This window comes from Furipterus horrens, unplaced genomic scaffold (genome assembly GCF_987537825.1).
Source record: "Furipterus horrens unplaced genomic scaffold, mFurHor1.1.pri manual_scaffold_4, whole genome shotgun sequence".
Lineage (NCBI taxonomy): Eukaryota > Metazoa > Chordata > Mammalia > Chiroptera > Furipteridae > Furipterus > Furipterus horrens.
The window spans coordinates 187,084,798-187,111,742 of record NW_028327174.1 but is presented as its reverse complement, the minus strand read 5'-3'; the positions used below and the strand labels follow the sequence as shown (position 1 = coordinate 187,111,742).

At 39.8% G+C, this 26,945-nt stretch overlaps 1 protein-coding gene across 3 annotated transcripts in view; it reads left to right on the top strand.

Moving 5' to 3' along the window:
* FKBP15 (FKBP prolyl isomerase family member 15) overlaps positions 1-26,945 on the top strand; it is a 53,045-nt gene that overhangs the window by 21,510 nt on the left and 4,590 nt on the right. For 2 of the 3 annotated variants that reach the window (XM_090274584.1, XM_090274582.1), the window contains exons 9-25: positions 1,380-1,526; positions 3,681-3,823; positions 4,293-4,350; positions 6,911-7,018; positions 10,160-10,262; positions 10,725-10,831; positions 12,228-12,342; positions 14,555-14,664; positions 14,954-15,061; positions 15,706-15,800; positions 16,636-16,738; positions 19,333-19,504; positions 21,151-21,287; positions 23,648-23,803; positions 24,597-24,749; positions 25,952-26,077; positions 26,654-26,761. In XM_090274584.1, the coding sequence (XP_090130710.1) occupies positions 1,380-1,526; positions 3,681-3,823; positions 4,293-4,350; positions 6,911-7,018; positions 10,160-10,262; positions 10,725-10,831; positions 12,228-12,342; positions 14,555-14,664; positions 14,954-15,061; positions 15,706-15,800; positions 16,636-16,738; positions 19,333-19,504; positions 21,151-21,287; positions 23,648-23,803; positions 24,597-24,749; positions 25,952-26,077; positions 26,654-26,761 (2,049 nt within the window). The remainder of the gene's footprint in view (positions 1-1,379; positions 1,527-3,680; positions 3,824-4,292; positions 4,351-6,910; positions 7,019-10,159; positions 10,263-10,724; positions 10,832-12,227; positions 12,343-14,554; positions 14,665-14,953; positions 15,062-15,705; positions 15,801-16,635; positions 16,739-19,332; positions 19,505-21,150; positions 21,288-23,647; positions 23,804-24,596; positions 24,750-25,951; positions 26,078-26,653; positions 26,762-26,945) is intronic. The other variant, XM_090274583.1, reaches the window with a different exon arrangement.

The window sequence follows — 26,945 nt, the reverse complement described above, 5'->3', positions numbered from 1 at the left end:
GAACTCCTTTAGCTTTACCTTGTCTGGGAAGCACTTTATCTGCCCTTTCATTCTAAACCATAGCTTTGCTGGGTAGAGTATTCTTGGTTGTAGGTCTTTGCTTTTCATCACATTAAATATTTCTTGCCAGTCCCTTCTTGCCTGCAAAGTTTCTTTTGAGAAATCAGCTGATAGTCTTATACGAACCCCTTTGTAGGTAACTCTGCCTTTTTCTTGATTCTTTTAAGATTCTCTGTCTTGAACCTTTGGCATTTTAATGATGATGTGTCTTGGTGTGGTCCTCTTTGGGTCTAGCTTGTTTGGGACTCTCTGTGCTTCCTGGACTTGTATATCTATTTCTTTCGCCAAATTTGGGAAGTTTTCCTTCATTATTTTTTCACACAAGCTTTCAATTTCTTGCTCTTCCTCTTCTGCTTCTGGCACCCCTATGCTTTGGATGTTGGCGCGTTTAAAGTTGTCCCAGAGGTTCCTAAGCCTCTCCTCTTTTTTTACAATTCTTGTTTTCTCATTCTGTACTGGTTGACTGTTTTTTCTTCCTTATATTCCAAATCATTGACTTGAACCCCAGTTTTCTTCCCTTCACCATTGGTTTTGTGTGGATTTTCCTTCATTTCACTTAGCATAGCCTTCACTTCTTCCCTCATGCATTTGCCATACTTAAGCATATCTGTCAAGTCTGTGAGCATTTTTATCACCAGTGTTTTGAACTCTGCATCTGTTGGGTTGGCTGTCTCCTCATTTGTTAGGTTGGCTTTCTCCTTGTCGCTTAGTCTCCCACTGGAATCTTGATCCGTTCCCCCTTTCAGGCCATACTTCTTGTCTTCTCATCTTGACAGGCTCCTGTGTTTGCTTGCCTCTGTGTCTTCGGTAGAGCTGTCACACCTGTTATGTTGTAAGGAGGGAAGCCTTAGGTATTCGTCAGTATAGGCGACCCATTTCACCACATTGTGGCACTGTGTGTGGGGGAGGGGTCTGAGAGGGAACAATGCCGTGTGCTCAGCACTCTCCCCTTTACCACAGGCACTTCTCCCACTTCCGTATGGGACTGGCACTCTCTACCTGTTGCCCTGGCTGTTGTTCCCAGAGTGGGTGGGTCTGCCGCCCTTCTTCTCTTCCTCCCAGTTTTCTCTCATCATCTGAAATAAGTATATCTCATCCATCTCCAGATATGCTATGCTGGCTTTTATGAGTAAATTAGAAGCCGTGTTCTAGATATTCTTTTTACCTATGGGGAGGCAGCGGACTAGTTGAACTTAAACTCTTTCCAGAGGTCCAAACCTGAAAGTATGGCTGAGTGAAACCTGATGATCCTATACTTTGTTTTTTCTTTTGAAGAGGTGTGTGTCTGATGACCTTTTCCCCTTCTCTGATTTCTAAAGGGTTGGGAGGATGGAATGCTGGGCATGAAAAAAGGAGGGAAGCGGTTGCTTATCATCCCTCCAGCCTGTGCTGCTGGCTCTGAAGGGGCAATAGGATGGACTCATTCAACGGACTCAATCCTGGTGTTTGAGGTGGAGGTTAGGCGGGTGAGTAAAATTGTGCTGTGCCATGTTGATGAGTCCTCTTTGCTAGTTAACTAAAATGCATAAATATGTCTGAAAACCAGATTCTGAAGACTTTTTTTAATACCAAGGTTTATATCCTTCCTGGCTTTCTAGTCAGAGTCTAGGAGAGGTCGTGACTGAGCAAATCACTTCTCTACACTAACCTTTTTATTTTGTCCTTAAAATAGTGATTCCTACCCAATGTGCATACTTTTTGACTTATAATTCCATGGCTACAATTTTATCCTATCAATTTATTCTCATAAGTATGTAAACATTTATTGATAGATACATAAAATATATACTTTCCTCCCTCTGCTATATTGTTTATAATAGTTAAAAACAGGAAACAACAAAGTGCCCGTTATTAAGAGACTGGTTAAGTTACAATTTTTTCATAGAGTAGACTTTTATGTATTTTAAAGAATATCTAAAATCTATTGTTAAGGGAAAAAAGGAAATTGCAAAACAGTACTGATAGTATGGACTTATATGTGTGTGTGTATACACACACATAAATACATACATATGTATGTATATGTTTATATACAAGGGTGGGTAAAAAGTTTAGTTGTGAGTACGTGAAACAGAGTTAATAAAACTATTATAATAATCATAACCTACATGTCTTTTTTCCATACAAACATCTCTAAGCCTATTTTTGCCCACTCTGTATATTTTCATATACATCTGTGTGTGTATGTGTGTATACATATATATATATGGTCATATATGTATTCATATATTCATAGAAAAATTCTGGAAGTTTTAAAAGGAACAATTTAGAGTGATTTTCTCTGGAGAATGGAAATGGAGTTCAGAAAACTTACTTTTTTACATTCTACCCTTTGGTACCATTTAAAATTTTTGTCATGAGTATGTTTAAATTTTATAATGAAATTTACAACAAATTGTTATAAATTAAAGCTATCCCCCCAAGAGGGGGGAAAAATACCCTCTCTTTTTTGCTTTATACTGTTATTGTTAGGTCCAAATGTGATGTTTGTGATCATAAACTATAAAATACAACAAATAAATATTATGATCACCTTTATTGTGGCGTTATTCCTGCTACAACAGAGAAAGGATATGCTTTTCTCCTTAAGGACTTTTTCCTAACTGGACAGTGTTCTCTGCTGGGTCATTTCAGCCCTCTGTCACTGACATGCGTCCAGCGGCCTTCTCCACAGCTGTTCCAATCTCTCAATTTTTCTTTGAGTTTGAGAACATCATGGCTAGTAATGGATAATACACTAATGTGTACCTATTGAGAATGGCATTTTGTAAACATAAGAAAAAAATTATTTTTTACCAGTAACTGAATAATTACAAGTCGAAATGCTTATTAAATTAATTAAGACTGATACAAAACGATTATGTCCAGTGTGATGAGTGTTAAGAAATACTTATACACTACTTGTAGAGTAAAAGTAGTTCACTCCTGCTGGTGTGAAATTTAATGGCATATGTCAGAAGTCTTAAAAATATGCACAAAAGTTTAACTTCTAGGAAGTTATGCTTTAGAAATATATAATATTATGCGCAAAGATATATATATATATAACTATTCATAGATGTATTGTCTGTGATAGAGAGAATTAGAAGTAACCTCAATGTCCAACAGGTAGGAATTGGTGAAATATATTTTGTAATAGCATAGATATTTATGACTTCTGTTCCCAGAATTCTTTGGAGTTTTTTGTTTGTTTGTTTTTTGTAAATAATAGAAGTTAAGGGTATGACCTTTGTAGTTAGACATACTCTTTGGTAGTTAAAAGTGATGTTGTAGATCATTAATTTAGTAACATGGGAATATGTTAATATATCAGTGAATGAGCAAAGCAGATTGCAGAACAGTATGGCCCCATTTTTGTAAAAACACATAATGTACACACACAAATAGATAAAATAAATATGAAATACTACATCCAAAATTCTACAATTGTTATTGCTTAGTGGCTGGATTGCAGGTGATTCTTACACTTCTTTTTTTTCTTTTTGCTTATCTACATGTTCTGATTTGCCTCAATGAACAGATTATGAGTCATATAATGAAGAATAAGTAAAATACAAGAAGGATGGAGGGGGAAGAGTGCCTTTCTGGTGACCTATTCCACCTGTGGGTTCCTTCCCTAGGTGAAGTTTGCCAGAGATTCCGGCTCTGATGGGCACAGTGTTGGTTCCCGGGATTCTGCAGCAACTTCTCCCGTACCTGGTGCTGACAGCCTTCCTGCTGAGCCTGTTGTGTCTCCACCCACACTGGGGCCTTTCAGGTCAGGGTAAGATACTGGAGTGGTGTCAGCCCTATTGTTGTCCACAGTATTCAGAGAAGGGTTCAGAAATAGGGATCTAGTTGAAAACTAAAAAAATTCTAAATAACTGTTAAAAATGGAATGAGGAAAATGGGAAAAATACACGCATCAGATTTTTCTGACAAAGGATTAATATTCATAGTCTATAAAAGCACTAACTCAGATATTTAAGAATACCTGTCAAATCCTGGAATAAAATTGGGCCAGAGGCATAGTCACAAAATATATACCCAGGGAAAAAAATGTAAATAAGCATTTTGATGGAAAATTATTCATCTTCAGTTTTCAGAGGCTAAGCAAACTCAAGAGTTAAAATTCTGTTTTACAGCTATTAAATTGGCAGACATTTTGAAAAACCATTGGTTTATCCAGTGTAATCTGGACTCGTGATTATGGATTTTGTTTTCATCTCAGGATATGCTTTACTTGCTTTCAGGGAGCCACCTCTTCGTACGAAATCTAACTCCCTCAATGAACAGCTTACAATAAATACAGTGAGTATATGAGTCTGTCTCCCTCACCCCCAATTTGCTGAAAAGTTTTCATGTGCAGGGTAGAGATTCTTTTTTTAATTGAGAACTTTAGATTTAGCTAGAAATCGATGATTGCTCTCTTCATTTCCCCTTACTTGGGAGTCAGTATAAATTTGCCTGGGCTTTTGCATAGATAGATCTAGATTCAAATTTTTATTCTTATATTCATGTGGCCTTGAGAAATTTACGTAACCTCTCAGATCCTCAGCTTCTTTATTATTAAAATGGAAATAATTCTCATAGCCGCTTATAGGGTTCTTGTAAGGATTAGAGATTTGTTTATAAAACACTAAGCTCAGAGCCTACTTACAATAGTATGTCTTCATAATCTCTCAAGAGATTTTTATGAAGTTTAAATGAAATAATGCCTATGGAGTTTTGAGTACTATGTCTGGCATATTGTAAAAGCTGATAATATTAGCTTATTATTATTATAATCACTACCTATTATTGTAATTATACTACATATCTTCATACTTTCATTCACTCAGAGGAATTTTGCAGTAATACACCAGCTAGTTGACTTTGAACAGGACATTGGGCCTCTGTGTTTCCCCAAATATAAGATAAGATCAGCATACTGTTGTAGTAAAATTTGGATTTGATGCCTTTAGGAGGATGTACACTGTAGTTTGCTGCTGCCCTGCCCGGTTCATGATGGCATCTGAGTTTGCTACGTGTAGATAAGATGATAACTAAAGTACTTCAAGTTCTACAGCCCTATGGCCTTCGCCTACCATGGGATAATTATGTGGAGTGAAATTGATAAGTAATTTCTCTCTAAACCCAGTTTACTCGTTTATATTCATCCCTTAGAAGGAATTATTAAGCACATAATTGATCTGAAATGTAAAAAAAGTGATCACCTAATCCCAGAAGTTTAAGCCAAAAAATATGAGGAAAAAAAAAATGTGAAAAATAGTTATAATTCCAGATTTTCCTAAAAGATTTTAATTACTTTTAGAGAGAGGGGAAGGGAGGGAGAAAGAGAGAGAGAGAAACCTCCATGTGTGAGATACATTGATTGGTTGCCTCTCGCACGCCCCCAGCTGGGTACCTGGCCTGCAACCCAGGCAGGTGCCTTGGCTGGGAACCAAACCCTGCGACCTTTGAGTTCGAAGGCTGTCGCGCAATCCACTGAGCTGCACCAGCCAGCCAGTGCTATCATTTCAGATTTTTGAACAGACACAAAAAAATTTGCCTAGTATTGGTTCAATGATGCTCTCTAGACATGGCTACTTTTGTCACCTATTTCTAGGTTTCAGTAACTTGTGGTACACTAGTGACCTTTTCATTTTTCTTTTTTAAAAATTGAGGCAAATCCACATATCATAAAATTAACCATCTTCTTTTTTACACTGGAATTTTTATTTTTTGTTTTGAATAGGTAATTACATTCATATGGTATAGTTAGCAAAACAATATAACACAATATACATCCAGAAGACTTACTCCCGCCCCTGCCCCCGCCTGACTCATTCCATCTCACCCCCCCTTTGACAACTACTTTTATTAGTTTCTTATATGTTCTTTCACTGTTTCTTTATGCAGATGCAAGCAAATAGGAATGTATATTTTATTACTCTCCCCTTCTTTCACAAAAATAGCATACTATGTGTATTATCTACCTTGCTTTTTACATATTACAATATATATAACTATATCTTTCCATATAGTGTAAACAAAGTTTCCTCATTCTTATTTTGTCTCTAGATCATACTATTTTATTGTGTGGAGTCCTCCTTTGATGGATCCACCTTTTTTTAATTATACATCTCCATCAGTTAAAAAATGAGTATATACTCCCAGCCTATGTCTATTTACATATTATGTAATAAAGGACTGTCAATCCCTATAAACAGGTTTACTATTTTGTTACTGTAGCTATAAAGTAATTTAAAAATAGAGGATATGATAATTTCCTTCTGGGCTCAATAGATCATCCTACATGCCCTGAGAGGTATGTGCTCTCCAGTCTGAAGGCTGTGCTTTGAACCAGTTAATGGATACAGATGCATCTAGCACAGGGGCTAGTGTGTAGTCAGTGTGACTACGCCAGTGTGTAATGTGTAGTCAATGTCAAGTCAGTGTTAAATGAACCTGAATCTAGAACAAAGTGCTGCTGTTTCCTTCGCTCCCCAAATCTCTACTGAATTTCTCCCAGGCTTTTGAGAGGGTACTGTCATCTAAAATGCCTTACCTCTTTAATCTGTACTTTAGGTTTTCATCTGTAAAATGAGAATAATTATATATGGTGGGGAGACTTAATTGAAATGAAGAAATACATATGAAACCACTCTGTCCAATCCAAACATAAAGGGAATTATTTTTACTATTGTTATTATGTATGACCCATGTATATTTCCAGTCTAGAAAATGCACTCATTTTCTAGAAGAAAAGGTTTCAAATAGTATATGGCAGGGGGACTGTTAGATATGATATAAGAGCCAAACACATAGAGTTAACTGAAGGTAATGAACCTTGATTACGGTGATTTTTATGACTTTCCTGTCTTTTTAGAATTCTGATACAGTCAAGGCCAAGTTGATCTCTCGGATGGCTAAAATGGGCCAAGCCATGCTGCCTATCCTTCCACCACAGCTGGATTCCAATGATTCAGAAGTTGAAGTATGTTCCCCTGCCTGTATTAGAATGACTAGTGCAGAACTTGCTATCTTCTGTTCCTTTTGTTGAAATTATTGCTTTTTCCGCCTCTAACCCAGAATCATTATTTAGAAGGTCTATAGTCAAGATGATGTAGGTTGGTATTGATATATGCGTAGCACTTCCCCTGAGAAATGGAAGGAATTTCATACATCTACCACATGGTGTATAATTTGAGCATATGATATGATGCTCAGATCATAAAAGATGTTCAACTTATATTTGTTGATTGAATGTTTAGGTCTTCTTGGAAAATGTTCGTCTTCCCACTGATGTTACCTATTACTAAAGATCACACTATTGTGTCTAGTCATTTTATGTGGTGTGATATATATTTTTTGAAGTTCAAGAATTTTATTGCAATCAAATCAGTTTTTTTTCGTTATGCTTAGAAAGCTTTCCCACTTTCAGATATAAACATCACGTGTTTTTAAGAAATATTTATTATTTTATATTTAGGTTTACAATTTTAAATCCATCCTAACCCTTTGAGTGCCAATGTCGCTGTAAGTGACGCTGAAAAATTTTCCCAAAAGTGCCAGCATCGCTCCCAGCGGCTCTTTTTTCAATGGCTCTAAATGTAAATAACTATAGAATAATTCGTATTTTATGTTTTGTTCTCTTTTTTTGTACCTCAGGTTATATATTGATATAACTTTTTCTCATGTTGATCCAAATTTCGAATTTTTGCACTTGTTCAAATACTGACATATTATTTGTTATAATTTTTACTTACATTTTAAACAGTCCTTTTAATTTCTTTATCTTTGCAATAATCATCAAAACTCTATGCAGTGTGCATGATGAGGAAGCTTTTGCTAGTGGACATTTTCATTGCTTCACAGTATAGCGTTAGCATTTTGTTTATAAACTGTTTTTCAGTGTTGATATCTATTGATATGTGTTTCTAGTGTGAATGCCATTTGTGTTCATTTTTTTGTACATTTTGAAGTTCTTTTTTCCAAAAATTTATGCAGTATTTGGCATACTTCTTGCTTGTTATCCATGTTGCTATGTGTTTTTTCAAATTATAATCATAGGTTTTATATTATGCTATATATTATACTTTAAAAGCCATATTGAAAGAATTTTTTTCTAAAATAATTGTTATAATGAAATCATTTTAATGCAATAAATTTTTTCCTAAATTGTGTCAAAGAACACTGCTTACATAAGAAGAGTGTATTTACTATATGTTGTGAAATTTTCAGCAAATTATTATGAATAATTTTTTATAGACATTTTTCATAAACTCTGCATTTCTCAGCAAAATAGCCTGACATTTCTCACATGGATTTTAGCAATTACGCATGGCACTCAAAGGGTTAAAGTTGTTATATAATATGAAGTAACTTAATTCTAACTTAATTCTTTTCTGGTTGGTTAGTTCTTTATTCAATAAAACCGCCCTTTTCAATTGAAATGCTTAATAGAGATTGAGTTTTTGGATTCTTTCACATTGATGTAAAACAGCAAAGATCATGCTCCTAAGGAGAAGACATTTTTCAAAATACCTTTATTTTTCACAATTTTACTTTATCTCTTTTAGAAAAGCTCTTAAGTAGATTTAACACTTAAAGGAGGATGACATTTCTGTGGCCTATTGTTATATAGGATTGATTTTTATCTGGTTTCTGGAAATGAAATGTAGATAAGATCATAGTCTTTATTAAAATTTTAAATGCTACTTAGTCTTTGTAAGATTAAATTATAAAGAAAAGAAATATATTTATTAAAAGGGACATTCTTCTATATATATATTGCTGTATAACTGATTTTTAAACTTAATGTTAAATCATGAGCATTTATGTTAATATTAATAACAAAAATTAGGTAAAGCAAAGCATTATTATCTTTAAAGGCAACCCAGTGGTCTATTATGTTGATTTATCATAATTCCAGTCACTTTATTGTTAGACATTTCAGTTAATTTAGAGCTGTGGTGAAGGTGGGATGCTTCTCCAGAAATGCATAATACATTTCTGAGAATGTCGGGAACAAGAGGAAATGTCAGAGTAAAAGAATGTCTGAGATTTCAGCCCTTGAACTGTAGCACAGAAGGTCACAGTTGCGGTATATTGTGCCTCAGGGTTTTCTTTTCCTTCTCTAAGTAAGGAAGATGTTTATAAGATGCCTTTGTTTAGTTATACAGTACTCCCCCACTTTATCGCAGGTATTACGTTCTAGACAACACCCCCCCCCCCCCCGCGTGCAGTAGGTGAAAATCTGCGAAGTAGGAACCTTACATTTATTTTAGTATTTATGTATATTTTAAGGTTTTATAAGCCCTTCCCACACACTTATAAACTGTTCCCAGTCCCTTATTAACCTTTTCCACACGTTCATAAACACTACTTATGGTCTTAAACATATTCTACACTCTTAAACCTACATAACTGTAACAACATACGTAGACAGTACTGTAAAATCCTGCAATATAGCGAAAAATCCATGATAAATAATTAAATATAATATTTTTTAAAATCCTGCTATACAGTGAGGCCGCGATAAGTGAACCATGACATGGAGAGGGACTGCTGTAGTAGGGAACAGCATTGCCTTGATTTTTACGAAAAGAAAGACTGGGGAAAAAACACTCTAAAAATATATCCCAAAACATTATGGTAACAAAGTGCAGTGACTCCTACTCTGTCTGATTTTCATTGAGTACTTTGAGGGCTATGGAGATTATTTGGTAGAAAAGAAGAGGCTAGATTATTCCCTGGGTTTCCTTGCAAGAGACCCCTCTTCTGTGGGAACAGACGAGGTCAGCCTTAAGGTCACTGCTTTTTTGGTAAATGATACGTTCTAGAGAGCAGTCACTTTAGCTGCTTCAGATAATAAAACTTTAACAACTTGGAATGCTTGAGGAAATTATATTTAATTATTTGATATGATTTACGAGGAGAAGAGATCTTACTCTATTACATAATAGAGTGCTTTCTCCCCGCAACCCACGCCCTGAGCTCTTGCCTTCCTGCTTACTTTCCCTTCCCCTTCTTTGCCTAGGAACCCTGTAGTGTAAGCAGGTTTAGGGTGGATAGTCAGCCTTAGTCTTCCATTAGGGACTCATACATAATAACCAAAAGGCTGGTGCTATTTCAGGAAGTGAATGCTCTGCGAGGAGTTGGGCAGCCCATGCCGACTGCGTCTGTCCAGCCCTCTCCTCAGCCGGCCCCGCCAGTGCTGCCGCAGGTGACCGCACACGGTAAGGAGGCTCTTGGAGGCTCTGTGGCCTTGAAGTGGGTTCAGGTTATCATCACTGTTCCTTCATTTGTTAGGCTGCATCGTTTTAGTGCTGAGAACGGGGCTAGAGTGTAGAACTCATCAGTCTGTGCCTGGGTGGGGCATCTTCAGACCTGGTGGTGTGTCTGGTCTGCTTGCTGCATTGTGTTGTCAGTGTTGCAAGTCTGCACTCAGCTAATGAGGTGTCTCCCTCTGTAATTCCGCCCTTCCTGTCAGCTGATGGGATTGTCCCTCTGCGTCAAAAGCACCTAAGAACACCCTCTTCCCTTCCACTGGCCCATTGCTGAGACTCCAGTAGTGTTGGTTTTAGGAGATTAGGTGAGGAAAGTGGTCACGTCTAAAGCCTCAGGGTGTGTAGGGTGCTGCTCTGGACTCGAACCAGCAAGGATGGGTAACAGTGACAAAAATTCTTGCTCTATCTTAGCACCTCAGCCGTCAGCTTCTGGGCTCCAAGCACCCTCCGCTGCCTTAATGCAAGTTGCATCTCTCGATTCCCACTCAGCTGTATCTGGAAATCCCCAGTCCTTTCAGGTAACAACATTTTAAAACCGTATCAGTTATAAGCTCTAATTTGTTATGGTTCTAGTCAGTCCCTTCTTCATCCTGCACAATGTGTACAGTACCAACTCCCTCCGGCCAGAGATTATAGTTTTCCCCTTCCTGAACCACCCCTTTTTCATCCCTAAACCAGCCAAAGGATGACATGCCTTATGGGTTGTTGCAAAGATTAAGTGCAAGCACAAACAAGGCACCTGGTGCAAAGCCGGGCTCAGAGTCAAGGCCCGCTCCACGTTTGTGTGGGGGGTATAAAGTCACATCTTCTGTGTTCTTTCAAACGGCTGATAGGCTGAGATTCTGCACTTTACTCATCTCAGTAGTTGTGGGTTAAGGGTGGAGGCTGCACGGAAAATACAGCTGGACTCTGGTGTCTGTCCTCCGAAAGCAATCCCTTAAAGCAGGTTTTTTCAGTTTTTACATAAGGCAGTGGCAGCAGCCTGCCTGCCTCTGCTGACCATTTGCCAGGAGTGTGGACGTTTTCTTCGGTTCCTGTACAGTTGATGAATAAGACATACTCCCAGTGATAACAGAACCTCACTTCCTTGGTGATTCTTAACGGAGGAGTGGGAGTGATGATGGGTGGGCAACGTTCCATTAGGACAGGTGATTCAGTATTGAAGAAAGTTCCACTTGCCCTCTCTTCACTCCCTGATGCGTAATTACTATCCTTAGACTAAGATTTTTTTAACGTGTAATTAATGAGTACTTACAGCTGTCCCTGGAAATGAGCTGCATTTCTTTAATTCAAGGAAGAATAACCATCATCATTAAAATGACAGCTGCTGTTTGTTTACTCTCTGCCGGGCACTTAACTTACCAGCTGTTAGGAGCTTTACCTATGTGCCACTTCATTGGGTTCACACAGCAACTGTAGGAAGTCTTGTTATTTTCATTTTATAGTTGAGGTGACTGAGGCTCAGAGGGAAATGAGAGCTCTTGTTCACATAGATAAGCGTTAGAATCGCGCAGGCATCCTTTGGAACCTGGTGATGGATTTGGTTTGGCACCGCAGTGCACACCTCTTACCTCAATGGAAACTAAGCAGAGTTGTCTCAGTTTAACATTTCGTAGACCATCAGTAGACCCGATGGCTGGGGAATGAATTCCTACTTAATCAAGTCATATCACCAGAGGACTGGAGCGTGGTCTGAGATACCCGCCCTCCCTTTCTGGGTAGGACTTCAGTGACCAGGTTACAAAGCGAACACTCCTGCTGCAGTTCTTACTTGATACCAAACCTTGGCCTCATCCATCTCCAGCTTCAATAAGTTTGATATACTTCCAGCATGTCCACTTTATTTCATCGAAGATAAGCAAGAAAGAGAGACACAGATGTTTATAAGCTGGCTGTAATGTGGCGCTTTCTCAGCCCTATGCAGGTATGCCAGCCTACGCCTACGCCCAGGCACCCGCCGCCGCCTCCCAGCTGCAGCCCGTTCGGCCCCTGTACCCAGCACCGCTCTCTCAGCCTCCCCATTTTCAAGGTACGGAGTGATGCCTCGGTTTCTTGTCTTCTTCCTCCTACCCCCGTTTCGTGTTTACTCCAGTAGCTCTCTGCCCTTTTTTTCTTGTCTTTTAAAAAGGAGCTTTCTTGAGATATCATTTACATGCCTTACAATTCACTCACTTTAAGTGTATAATTCAGTGATTTTTTTTTTTTTTTTTTAGTAAGTTTAGAGAGTTGTGCAGTTGTCACCACAATCCAGTTTTAGAACATTTTCATCATCCTCCCCAAAAAGCGTCATCCCATTTTTCTGGGTTTTGTTTCTTACATTTTCTCCCGCCAGCACTTTTTAATTTCTCTGCCAGAGTGGCTCTGTAAAGGTTATAGAAAATAGTACAATGTTGAGGGAAAGAGGGAGAAAGCATGATGACTGTGGATGTTCAATATCTCAAATGAAAGCTGATTTGTTAAAAATTTTAAATTATGAAAATAATACACTGTATTAAAAAGTCAAACACAAAAGGGTTTAAAGTGAAAAGTGCTTTCCCCATCATTAAAATCCCCTGACCATAGGGAACTTATTAAGTTACTTGCATAACTTTGCAGATACCTTGTATGTATGTACAAGTGTGGTTGTCTTGTATATTAAACAAAACAAAATGAGGTGTAAACAGCTGGGATGGTGTCCTACCTTCTTGTTCTGCAGCTGGTTTGGTTTTTTTATTTTTTTAAATTCTCACTCAAGGACATGTTTATTGATTTTTAAAGAGAGGTCAAGAAAGAGAGAGAAACATTAATGTGACAGAGAAGCATCTATTGGTTACCTCTCATACATGTCCCAGCCAGGGACTGAACCTGCAACCCAGGCATGTGCCCTGACCGGGAATTGAACCATGACCTTTCGGTTTATGGGATAACACTCCAACCAACTGAGCCACACTGGTCAGGGCCTGCAGCTTATCTTTTGCATAATAATCACCTTTGGTGTTAGGATATTGGTAGCAAGAAGCAAGTATGTCCTGCAACATAATTTATGGGTTTCCTAGATGCAACCTTTGTCTGGAAGCCCTGCCCCTTCTCCATCTAGGAAACATGAAATCTGTCATCTCCTCTGTAAAGCCTTCCTTGATTATTACCACCATCCCTCCCTCCTCTCCTCCCAGAGACATGATTGTGTATGTGTCACTAAGGAGTTAATCTTGCATTTCTCTGTGCTCCTTTGTATCTTGTACATGGTCTATTTTTTGCACTTAAAACACTATTGTAATGATCTGTTTACATGTGAGTCTCTTCTCACCAGACTGTGAACTCGCCAAGGGCAGGAGCCATGTTCTATTCATTGTTGTATCCCTGGTACCTGGTACAGTGGAGAAACAATCTGAGCAGCTGGTGCTATGGCAGACCAAAGTGGGCATACTCGTGCCCTTGGACCAGACTGCATCCCCCGATGCATTTTGCAGGAGCATAGCTTAGCTTCTGTCTGCTTGTAGGGTCAGTGCTGACATGGCTCTCTCACCACCCACGAGGAGGGCTGGCCTGGGGGCCCCTAGCCAGAAGGAATGTGTCTTGTTTGGGGAGTGGATTGTAACTCCTTCCTTATTTCCTTTTGGGAGCGGCTTCTTGTGCTGTGACTTCTTCTTGACCTTTTCTTCTGCACATACACACTGTGACAGTGTAGTTTAGAGTCACGTGTAGGACATGTGCCCCATGTGCCTCCTTTGTCCTGGACCCCGTGTACCGAGCCTCAGACTGGAGGAGGTACAGCCTCTCTCTCACTGACCCACTACCATCGGTGAGCTCCCCTGTGATGTGAGTAATGAACGGCATGTCCACATCTGCTAGTCCTCCAGGTGGTTTTTTTTCGAATATCCTGAACATTTAAGCAGCTCCCCTGTTTGGGGCTCCTGCATTACAATCGGCGTCACGAACAGGATATTCTGAAAAGTACCTGTTGAGTGGACTGCATATGATTACATGCTGAGTGGAGGAGGCCAGGAGAGAATCCTGGGAATAGCAGGGGGAATCCTGGGGCAGTGCTCTAGTATTGGGGGATGCCCCCAACACTTCCACGGACCTTGCAAAGGACCTGTGTCGGGGAAAAGGAAGTAGTAGCCAAAGCAAAATACAGCGTTTCCTAGTATTCAGAAAGGTCCATTTCTTTCTTTCCTCTGCTGAGAGAGCTGTTGGCTTTTCCTCATGCAGTATCCTCTGCTCCAGGTTCATAAGTTTCTTTTTGACTTATTTCTGTTTAGGATCTGGTGACATGGCTTCATTTCTCATGACTGAAGCCAGACAGCATAACACTGAAATTCGAATGGCAGTCAGCAAAGTGGCTGATAAAATGGATCATCTCGTGACTAAGGTGACTGAGTCAGGGTGGGGGCTATGTGGATACAAGCTAGGGGTACAAGTAGGGAGCGGCCAGGGCTGGAGGTAAACTCTCCCTGGTTTCCTATATTCATAATGGTTAGTAGTTGTTTCCCTAAAAGGTAGTTTATTTTGGGATCCAGTTAGCAGAAGAAAACTAGCTTACATTAGAGATTGCCTCAGAAACTCATTAGCATCCTCAAAGAAGCAGTTCTATCTTGTGTACATTATATTTCCCTATTTAAAAATTTCTCATAAAAGTCTTTCTGGCACCCCTTTGGTAGGTTGAAGAGTTACAGAAGCACAGTGCTGGCAATTCCCTGCTCATTCCTGGCATGTCGGTCACAATGGAAACCAAGATGATTATGAGCAACATCCAGCGAATTATTCAGGTGAGAGTGATTGGGAACAGATCACTGGACCTGGAGGTCTTGCCTCTGCTCCCTCCAAAGATGGACTCCCCATTAACCCTTTGAGTGCCATGCATAATTTGAAATTCAGATCAACATGAGAAAAAAGTATATCAATATATAACCTGAGGTACAAAAAAAGAGAATTAAACATAAAATACAAATTATTCCATTGTTATTTACATTTATGGCCATCGAAAAAAGAGTCTCTGGGAGCGATGCTGGTACTTTTGGAGAAATTTGTCAACATCACTCACAGCGACATTGGCACTCAAAGAGTTAAAACCTCCACTCCAGAAAGAGAGAGCATGTGGTAAATGCACTGAGTTGGGAAATTCTGGAAAGTCCATTATAATGTAATTCAGTCTGGAGGAAACATTTCTTTTGACCATATTTCAGAATTTTGCTTCATTTTATTGCCATTTATATGTTTAATCTGTTGGGCATAGTGGTTTATATCCATCAGATATAAATTGATATGCTATTTAAGTATTATACCTATGGGGACATAAGTCCTCATTTTTTGTCTAAAAATATGTAACAGTGTCACTGTTCAAGTTGATTCCCTTTTATCTGGTCCTTTTCTCTTAAAAACTTAAGTTATACGTCACACATTTTGAATTTAGGAGAATGAAAGATTAAAGCAGGAGATCCTTGAAAAGAGCAACCGGATAGAAGAGCAGAATGACAAGATCAGTGAACTAATTGAACGAAATCAGAGGTAATGACAGATCCGGGGCACTAGCTAGGATGGACAAAAGGGTTTAATTTATAAATGCCCAAGTTAAATAAACGTTTGTTGACGGCAGTTTATTTGTATTTCTTCTATTTCTATTTCCTGCTGTCAGGTAAACTCTTGCTTATTTTCTGGGAGGCATTTCAGGAGAAAGAGCTCAGTTGGCTGTGACGTCGGGCACACCTGTGTCTGAGTCAGCTCTGCTCTTCCTCATTTGTTCCCTGGCTTTGGGCATTTCATTTATTCCTCTTGGTCCTAGTTTACCCGTCTGTAAAAGTAGTGTTAATACTTAGAACTCTGGTATCAACTCTTCTCTCTTCTGTGTAGGCTGTTTAATCAATCAGAATGTCACTGATTTTCACTGATATAAAACCCAAGCATTTTGTAATTTTTCTAGTTCCTTTTGAAGATGCGGGGTGGGCATCAGGGGTACATGTCGTAGCATATAGTATTTCACTTTGAAAAATCATTCTTCCACATTCCTCTTCTCCAGTGTCTCTTGTCTCTCATGTGCAGCGCGGGCAGGGAGGGGCTTCCTTTTCTTCCCTCCTTGCAGCCTTTTTACTCCAGTCTCCTTTGCTTTCACATCCCCTCTCACCACACACCCTTCCAATTTCTCTTCTCTTCATTATGCTAGTTCAAAGCAATTCACCTCTGACCCGGGTTCCTGCCTCCAAACTTGATTACTGCAGCTCTAAGGGAAACAAAATGCCTTCAGATTGTTTTTCATGAAGGTATGGAGCAATGTTGTGCATTGGGGTATACCTCGAATATATTTGGTGCTTGATAAATGTTTTCTTTTTCCTTATTTATTTCATAGGTATGTTGAGCAGAGTAACCTGATGATGGAGAAGAGGAACAACTCACTTCAAACAGCCACAGAAAACACACAGGCAAGAGTATTGCATGCTGAGCAAGAGAAGGTAAAGTAACTGGGGAGAGAAAAGCTCAGGCCAGGATGTGTAGAGCTAAGGAGTGGTCCTGTGTACATACTTACAGATCTGCTTTTCATCAGAATTTTTGCCATCATTGGGAAGAGAACTAGAAATCTTCAAATAGATATTATATATCCATCATCCAGATAGCTGTCATATAATATGCCTTGCAATAAATTGACTCAGAAACAATCACTGATCTTAATAATTTAAGGTCAGAATTATACAGCTTAGGATGTGAAGGTGATCTGGCTGTGACATCTGTCACCCCACTGATCGCCAGGGTTGATTCGGCTCATCTGGCCAGCTAGGCAGGTGTCCCCTTCCTTCCTCACTGATGTATGCAACTCAGTTGTAGAGGACAACTTTCCCTGCTAGAGCAGAGGACCAGTCTTTGGTCAAAGGTATACGAGTAGCTTCACTCCCCTGCTAGAACCTTCAAACAAGCTCTCACGGTCTATTCATAAGAGAATGTAGGGGCAGTCCAAGTCAGGCTTCCAAGACTTCAGACATACCAAAAAGAAGTGCTGCACATGGCAGTCTGCCTTTCTTTTCAGAAACAATATAATTAAAATTCTTGTTTAAAAAAAAAAGAATTATGCAGCTTATTACAAACTAAATTTATTCTGTTGACACAAATCAATAGGAAACTCCTGTTTTGCCCTGTAACAAATGTTTTTAATGAAATTTAGGGTTGTTTAGTTTGCTCCTCCTTCTGTGTTTAGTTTGCTCCTTCACCTGTGTCTGCCAGAGCATTTTAAAATCCTGCTGCTTGGCTTCAGGCAGTTCAGAATGAGGAATTTCGACCTGTTTCTGGAGTAGCTGTAATGAAGGCTCCAGTGGGTCTTGGGCTGGGATCCACTGATTCTGAAGCCCTTCCTCCTGTACTGGCTCTAGTGATACTGCGGGTCCTGCTCCCCACTCTTTACTGTTTCTCTTACCTCTACTTTCATTTTCTCTCTCCCCTCCTCTCTCCTCCCTTCCCCTCCCCTCCCCTCTCCTTCCCTTCCCTTTCCTCTCCGCCCTTCCCCTCCCCTCCCCTTCCCTTCCCTTTCCTTCTTCTTCCTCTTCTTCTTCTTCCCTCCCTCTTCTCCCCCTCCTCTTCTTCCTCTTCCCCTATCCCCCAAGGCCTTTCTGTATATGGCCCTGAGATCAAAAGAGCTTTTGAGTGACCTTCAACTCTGCTTGTCCTTTGGTGAAAGAGTGATCGTTGGTCCCACTGCCTCTCCTCCAGTGGTCTTAGCTGCTGAGGGGCCTGTGCAGGTGGTCCTCAGTCTGGTATTAGTGAAGTCTCAAGCCACAGATAGGTGCAGAGCTCTCTGAACATTGTTCAAATAAATAAGTTTAAAACTACCATAAGGAAGACAAGTGATAATAAGAAAGTACACAACTAAAAATGCATGTAAAATATAGTGGTATAAGAGCAGTAATGGTAGTAGCTATATAAAACTACAGGAGAGATGATTCTACCCCATAAATAAGTTGCTGTCCAAAAATCAAGTACAGGAGAGCAACCACTTACTGCCTTTCCTGTTACCTGACTTCCCCTAATTTTTATACTAATAAGTTCAGGTGAAATTAATGTCGTATTTGTCATTTGTTTACCATTCCTTTTTATTGACATTCTTTTCATCATTTTCATTATCACCGTTAATACATAGCATATCATTAGAGGGTTTTCCAGGGTGGTCATTTTGGTTTCATCAGATGTTACGTGAGACTATTTTGCTTCTGTCTAGGGAGTACAGAGCACCATTTAACATGCATTGAGCAGTCAAAAAAGTTGAAGCGTTTCCATCTTTTTTTTAAATTCTTTTTTCTTATTCTGGCAATTTCAGGTAGCATTTTATTTATTTTTACTTTTTCATTGAATTTATTGGGGTGACATTGGTTAATCAAATTGTATAGGTTTCAGGTGTACAACTCAGTAATACATTATCTGTATATTGTATTGTGTGTTCACCACCCCAGGGAAGCGTTCCCTTCTTTTACTCGCTGTTTTTCTAAGAACCCCCAGAGCAGTAACTCTGATGAGACTGATCTTACATTATAGTACTAGTAGTAGTACAGTAGAGAAATTGTAGACATTCAGTTTAAATTTTAAAACATTCTTTATTTTAAAAATACATGTTTATTGTAGAAAAGTTAGAAAATGGCAGGAATACCATTTCTCATGCAAAATATTGGTAACATTTACCAATAGGTTGTGACTGTATTCTATGCCACTAACATTCTTTGACAACACCATTCTTAATAGTTGCATACAGGATATATGTGTCTTAATTTACTTACGCCCATTTTTAGCTTTTTAACTTTTTGCAACTATATACAATGCCGCATCAAACATCCTTATAGCAAGATTTTTGTAATTTTGCATACTATTTCCTAAGGACAAATTTCTGCAAGGGAATTCCTAAGTCAGAGACTTTGTACATTTTGAAGGCTTGACTTTGGTTTAATGCAGGTTGAAGGTGGTCTTAGCTCCCTTCCTATAGTTCAGCCAGCATAGAGTATGTGAGGTTGCGTCATCACTTAAGAGACAACACCTGTGTTTAGTGACGTCATACTTTGTTACTGATCAGGCCAAGGTGATGGAAGAGTTAGCAGCAGCCACTGCACAGGTCTCTCACCTGCAGCTGAAAATGACTGCTCACCAAAAGAAAGAAACAGAGCTGCAGGTACAGCTGACAGAAAGCTTGAAGGAGAGAGACCTCCTTGGGGGCCAGCTCACCAAACTGCAGGCCGAGCTCTCAGGTATGTCCTTTGTGGAGGGGGCTGGGATTCGGACCATTTAAACTTAAGGAATTAAACCGTTTCCTTTCTTTCAATACACCTGGCATAATGCTCATGAAGCTTGTGAAGACTGCGTCAAAAATTAAGGTGGGCCAGTAAAAACCTGCATGATGGTTTGATACAGAGAACTAAAGGACTGCCTGTTTATTTGATTTGATCAGTGGCCACAGTTCCTCTTTGTTTGAGCAAATGTTCCCTTGGTACTTGCAATTGGCCTCATAGGCCTGGAAGTTAGCGCTCCTCTAACTCATGACACAGTGGAATTTTATGAAAGCGGTGCTTCCTGTACTGGTTGCTTCTTTCCTAGAGAAGGGATTGCAACTCCTTAGCTAGCACTCAAGGCCCCTTCAGCTTGGCTTATGTCCCGTTATGTTGCTCAGTGCACGCGGCTCTGGATACACCAGCCAGCCTGCTGCTGCTCTTCAGCACATCCACGGTGGTTGTCTTGCTCTTTATCCATGCTGCTCTCTGACGTGATGTGCCCACCATCGCCAATATTTGTCTCCATTTTTTTTCCAAAATCTTCCTCTTTCAGTAGCTTTCCTTGTTTGTTTTGTACAACATATATGGTCTTCTTTAAAATTCTTTCTCTCAGACATTTCCACAGCCATTCTCACTTGTTGCCTTTGATCAACACTATTTATATGTATGTTTTCCCCTCCAGAATGCAAGTCCCTGGAGGGCAAGGGTGGGGTCTTGCTCATCTTTTTAAAGCTCTTTCCTCCAAATTAGTGTTAATTCAGTGCCTGGCACGAAGGTGATGCTCAAGCCACGGTGGCTTGAATAGGTATGGGGAGACCAGTGTGTTGATTGGTCTACCTCAGCACATAGAAACAAATGTGGAAGGCCCAGATGGGACCAGTGAGTGTGGCTGGAGCAGCAGCAGAGCTGGGAAGAAGCAAAGTTCACCGCCTGATAGAGAGTAAACAACACTGATGTCAGTTGGTGCAGTGATATCTTGAAGATAAATCCCTTTTCTTTTAGAACATAACCTGGGTGCATAAGAGAGACAGGCTTAGATTTGAAAAGTCATACAGCTATTTTCTTTTCTGTTTTTGTGGTGCGCCATGACAATTACCTTAAGAGTGCCATAGGGTCTCAAAAGTTTTCCAAACAAAATAAATGTTGATGCATTCTATTTTTAAGTTATATTCCAGATAGCTTTATTTGAGAAGGGATGTTTTGAAAGTAAACTCTTGGTAGAATATCCCAGCTACCAAGAAACTGGAGACTGTCTTACCTAGGCAATGAGAAAGAGCCAGACCAATACCAAAGAGATGTGTCCAATCTGCTGAGATGGTGACTGAAATGGAATTGTGGGAGTGATGTATTTTTAAGATGGTCTTTGACTGCTTGGAACTTTTCCATTGTATTTGTGGAAAGTGACATATACATACAGAGATAAACATGGGTCAGTGGAGGAGTCAGTTTATGACTTGATGAACCTATTGCTTATCAGTTAGTGATACTGAAAGAACGGAAGGGAAGATGTTTGTGTGGTAGGATTGGGAGATCACAGAATGCAGCTTTGAAGAAGCTTCTGGGATGTTGTATAGCCCGCTATAGGTCTGGTTCTGCATCTAAGTCTCTCCGCTGTTATACCCCAGAGCTCCAAGAAACCTCTGAGCAAGTACAGTCCAAATTCAAAAGTGAAAAGCAAAACCGCAGGCAACTGGAACTCAGGGTGACAGCCTTGGAGGAAGAGCTGACCGACCTTCGAGCTGAAAAGGAGTCTCTGGAAAAGGTGAGTTTTATAGCTGCAGTTTCTCTGTTGAAGCCCAGTGGCCAGGATTAGCTGTTTAATACACGTTTTTATTTTCCTTTTGAAGACTGCAGTAGTATACAAATAAGACAGAAAAGTATTGGCTTGGCCAAAAAGTTCATTACGCTTTTTCTGTCCAGTGGCTCTAGTGGTGCTTAGTTGTCTTTAACTTCATCAAAAACAATTTTGTTAGATTGTGACAGCTGTCATATCAGCGTGCATTTTAAAAAAGCTTAATCAAAATTTTTGTGCAGCCATTTTAATATTGATGATGGAAGAAAATACGCAACACTTTTGGCGTATTTTTCTTGATTACTTCAAGAAAGATAAAAAGCAACTGCAATGCAAAGAAAAAGATTTATGCAGTATATGGAAAAGGTGCTGTGACTGATAGAATGTGTCAGAAGTGGTTCGCGAAATTTCTTGGTACTATTAACATTTTGACCAAATAATTCTTTGCTGTGGGTCTGTCTTATGCATTAGAAGATGTTTAGCAGCATCCTACCTATTATAGGCCAATAGCAAGAGATAGCCAAGATATGCAAAATATCCAAATCAATAGTTATGGGTGAAAATGAAAAATGTGTCTTTTATTTTGTGGAAAAAGCATAATGGACTTTTTAGCCAACCCCATGTAAAATAAAAATAATATTTCTTTTTTTCCCCTATCTAATCTCATGCATTAGAGGTAACAACAACACATAGCTACACTGATATCTTTTTTTTTTTTTAAATAATGGGATCATGTTTGATGCTTTTTCACAATATCATGGACATTGTACTAATAACAATGAGAACTTTCTCATTCTTTTTCACTGCTGCATAGTAGTCTACTATGAGGCTATACCATAATTTACTTAATATTCACCTATTGATGGATATTTATGTTTCTGTTTTTTCACTATTTTAAGCATTGCTGCTTTGGACATCCTTGTACTCTGTAACTATTCTTGCAAATTTATTTGGGCATTTCCATAACATGGATTGTTTGAATTAGAATTGCTAGATCATCTCACCTAATACAGGAAACTAGTGAACAAAACAAACAAATGAACAAAATAGAATCAGAGGCATGGAAACAAGGAACAGACTGACAGTGACCAGAGGGAAGGGGGAAAAGTGGGGAAAGAGCGGAAAGGTCTAATCAAAGAACAGATATAAATGACCCATGGACACGGACAGCAGGGTGGGGACTGACTGTGGGGGAGGTGGGAGGGGGGTGGAGCAGGGGAGAGCAAAGGGGAAAAATGGGACAGCTAATAGAACAACAATAAAAAATTTAAAAAAAAGAATTGCTGGATCAGAGGACATGCTCCATAGCTAAAATTTTTAAATAAATATTGCAAGGTTATTCTAAACCCAAGAATGTGCTAGCTCACACTTCCAGCACTATGTAAGCAAACCCATTTTTCCCTACTTTTTCCAAATCTGCATATATGTTTTTCTAATCTTTATAATCTGATAGGTGTTATATGCTCTCTTGTTTTAGTATGTATTTTTGTTAGTAAAGCTTTTATATTTTTAATACCTATTTGTATTTCTTCTGTGAGTTCTCTTTTTAATGTTCTTTGCCTTCTTTCCTATAGTAATATTAGTTTGATTTGTAAACACTATTACAGGTATTAATCCTTTGCCAATCATAGGTGTCACAAATATTTTTCTAGTTTTCTGTTTTTAAAATTTGTTTATAATATCTTTTGTTGTGTTAAAATTTTGTGTATCAGGGTAATTTCAGCCCTATCGAACAAAGTGAGAACATTTCTGTCTTTTCTGTTTTCCGGAATGGTTTAAATAGAGAAAGAACAACCTGTTTCTGAGGTTTCAGTAAAACCCTTTAGTAAAGCCCTTACAGCCTAGTGCCTTTTAGGGAATAAATCTTTGTTCTGATTTTTTGGCTTTTTTCAGTTTTTCATTTTTATAGATCCTTGGAACACAGTCTTTATGAACATGATTTATTACTTCCTTAAGATAAATTATAATCTGTGAAATTTCTAGGTTTGTGTGTTTTGAAAGTCTTTTCATGAGGTTGCCAAATTACCATCTAAAGAGAGTTTACCCATTTATTCTCCTAACAGCAGCATGTGGAAGTGTCCGCTTCACTGTTAAGATGTTCCCTACCTCTTAATAGAATTGTAATTAAACCTCTTCTTGTTTTCCTCATTGTCACAATTTTTCTCACCCCGTAGCCAAGAATGTTAAGTATATAGGGAACAATAAACTAAAAAAAAATGCGTTGTTTCCAGAAATGAAGAAAGGACCCAGTGGGCTCAGTCACTTCCGCCACACCTCCATTTATCCTCTGGTCAGCAGCCAGAGCTCATGATGGTCCTCTTGTCCCTCAGAACCTCTCAGAAAGGAAAAAGAAGTCAGCTCAAGAGCGCTGTCAGGCTGAGGAGGAGATCGATGAAATCCGCAAGTCACACCAGGAGGAACTGGACAAACTTCGACAGCTTTTGAAAAAGGCTCGGGTGTCCACAGACCAAGCAGCTGCAGAGCAGGTAGCAGGAAACTGGGTGCTTCGGAAATAAAAGGGAGGCATGAAGGACTCAGAAAAGTTCCTAGTTTCTTCTTTAACCTTTACAGTGACATTTCTCATAGTGCTCTCACTTTGAAGAAGGTTAGGAGAACACAAACCCAAGATATGCAGAAGAGGCAGGATTCAAGTGGATAATCTTCTTTCCATTTCTAAAGCTTAGTGGAAATTTAACTGTATAAATAAACCATGAAAAAAAAAGTCTTCATAAAAAATTCCAAACATGATAAGGCTACAGTCCTCAACCACCAGATATCCTCTTTCTAACACATTGTGGCCCTCCAAAGAAGGTGGTGGGGCAGGCATTTTATTTATATAATCAGGCGGAGAAACTGGGGATAGTGGCAGGACACAGCTGAATCTCTAGTCCATCTGACAGTGACCCTTCTCTTCATAAGTTTATAAATTCATATTTGATTGCCCATTTAAGTAGAGTGAATTGATACCCTCAGTTTGATCACCTCTGGGAATTTCGACAAAATTAAGTTTCTTCTGACTATGAAGTTTAGGGCCTGGGCCCGGTAAAGTATGATCACATTACAGCTCTGCCCTCTGGGACCCTGTCTAGACGAGTCATACCTTTCACCTGGTTGGAGCCTTTTGAAGTCCTGACAACTAATGGCATCTTCCTACTTGCCTTAAAAAAGTACATTTACTTTCAAAGTGACCAGGTTCTTCCAAACAGTTGTTTCCCTATGAAGCTGGGCTGTTAGCTTATTCTTTTTGCGTCATAAAAGATGATTACTTTTTCTTGGCAGCTGTCTCTAGTACAGGCTGAGCTGCAGACCCAGTGGGAAGCAAAATGTGAACACCTGTTGGCCTCCGCCAAGGATGAACACGTGCAGCAGTACCAGGAGGCGTGTGCACAGAGAGACGCCAGCCAGCAGGAGCTGCTACAGCTGCAGGAAAAGGTGGGTGTTTGCCTGGGGCTACACAGCTTAGGCAGCCCAGGGAGTCTGAGGCAAGCAGGTTGTCTGAGTGCTCTCGGTTCTTTTGAACCTAAAGATGTCAATAGCTTGAAAACAAAACCACACTTGTTCAATTCGCCACAGTAATCTTTTACATATTTATTTAGAATGGCATCTGAGTGACCTACAAAAAGAAAAAGCAGCACTAGTATTCGGGAACATGTTTTCCATGATTATTTGATCCTTGTATTTTTTTTTTTTTTAGCAATTTTATTTATCTATCTGTCTGTCTATCCTCATCCGAGGATATGTTTATTGATTTTTAGAGAGAGGGGATTGGGGGGTGGGGGGGGAGTGAGAGAGAAAGAGAGAGAGAAACATCGAGCAGTTGTCCCATATGTGCTACCAACTGGGGATTGAACCCGGAACCTTTTGGTGTACGGGACGATCCTTCAACCAACTGAGCCACCTGACCAGGGCGATCTTTTATTAAGAGAGTACCAGTTGTATTCCAGACACTGTGTTAGGGAAAAGGCTTACAAAGCATTCTGCCCACAAGAATCTCACAGTTGAGAAATGGAGACAGGAGAGCAACAAAGGTGACCATTAAGTTCTGTGAGGCCCAGAAGAGGAAGTGCCTAAGGGACAAGAGCCAAGAAGGACACGTAGCTTTGGTAAGGTGAAGAGGCAACAGAACATCCCGGGGAAAGGCACCAAGTTAGGATTGAGCGTGGGTATGGTGGGATCGTCTTGGGATAAAAATGAGAGAGAGAGCAGATGGCTTAGGGTCATGGTGTGCCAGTCTCCATGTCTGGAGGTCATGCCTTTCCTTAAAGTATCTAGTTAAGAATCTTTGACTTAAAGATGGTGAAGGCAATCTGGTAGGTGAACAGGTTGTTTCTAATTTCCAGTGTTTATATGTCTGTGTGACTAAAGTCACAACCCCCTTTTTTCATTATATTCTTGACCTGATTAGAAACAAGACAAGTGACCTTGTTGGGAAAGAGAAGGAAAAGTTGTGAGCTGAGACTGAGTGATGAGGAAATAGATGCTCTGAGTCAGCAGGCCGGGGGTGGGGGTGGAGGGTGTAGAGATCTACGTGAGGTTGACACTTGGTGCTTAGGACGGTTCTTCTACTGTGTTTCCTGACTTTCACCTGGTAGTCCAGTTCCCGAGCCCACAGCCACGGTCTCTTTGTTTTGCAGTGTTTAGCCCTCCAGGCCCAAGTCACAGCCCTGACGGAGCAAAATCAGCAGCACATCAAGGACCTGGAGAAAAATAAACCCCAGATGTCTGGGGCTGAAGTTGCTGCCACTGACTCATCAGAGAAGGTGAGCTGGCAATTTGAAGAAGCAAACCATGTCCCTAGGCATTCAGAAAGAATGTGGCCCATTTGTTGTGTTGGTAGGTTTTTTTCCTAACTTTGGGGATGCGCCACTTGTCTGACTTATGTACAAGTTAACTGTTTGGAACCTGTCACTTCCGTGGTAAACCCTCAGTGTTCTATCCTGAAGTTTTGACAAATATGGGAAGCACCTCTAAGTCACAGGAAAGGAGTGGGGAGTGTGCCCTACATCTGTTAGCCACTAACTCTGGCAGCCCCCGGCAGCTCTGATGGTGGGCACGACGGAGGGAGGCAATAATCAACGGTCTGTAGGCTGTCTTGAGCACATGTACCATGATTTACCTGTCCTTGGTACCCTTCTGTCAAGTGCAGCTTGTTATTTGGCATTGTCCTTTCCACAGTGACTGCCTCAGTGTCTGAATTCATGACCAGCTGGGTCCTTCTAAGAAAGCTCCATTTTAGCCTTCCAAAACCCTCTCTGGAATTTGTGTGCATCCCTTCATCACATGATTGGGCAGCATACATTTTCACACTGGTTTTCTCTCCTCACATCTTCACTCAGGTCAAGAAGATCATGAACCAGGTGTTCCAGTCCTTGCGGGGAGAGTTTGAGCTGGAGGAATCTTACAATGGCAGGACCATTCTGGGGACCATCATGAATACCATCAAGGTACAATCAGCTGTGGATTGTTGCACTGAAATGGGTATCTTGTTTCTTTTTCTTTTTTCTTTTTTTTTTTTTTTTTGGCGGGGGCAGGGGGAGGGTGTCTTGTTTCTCAAGTACCGTCTAAGGGTGGTGAATAAAAATTACTCAGAACTATTCATCAGTAATTCGGATATATGGAATGACTTTT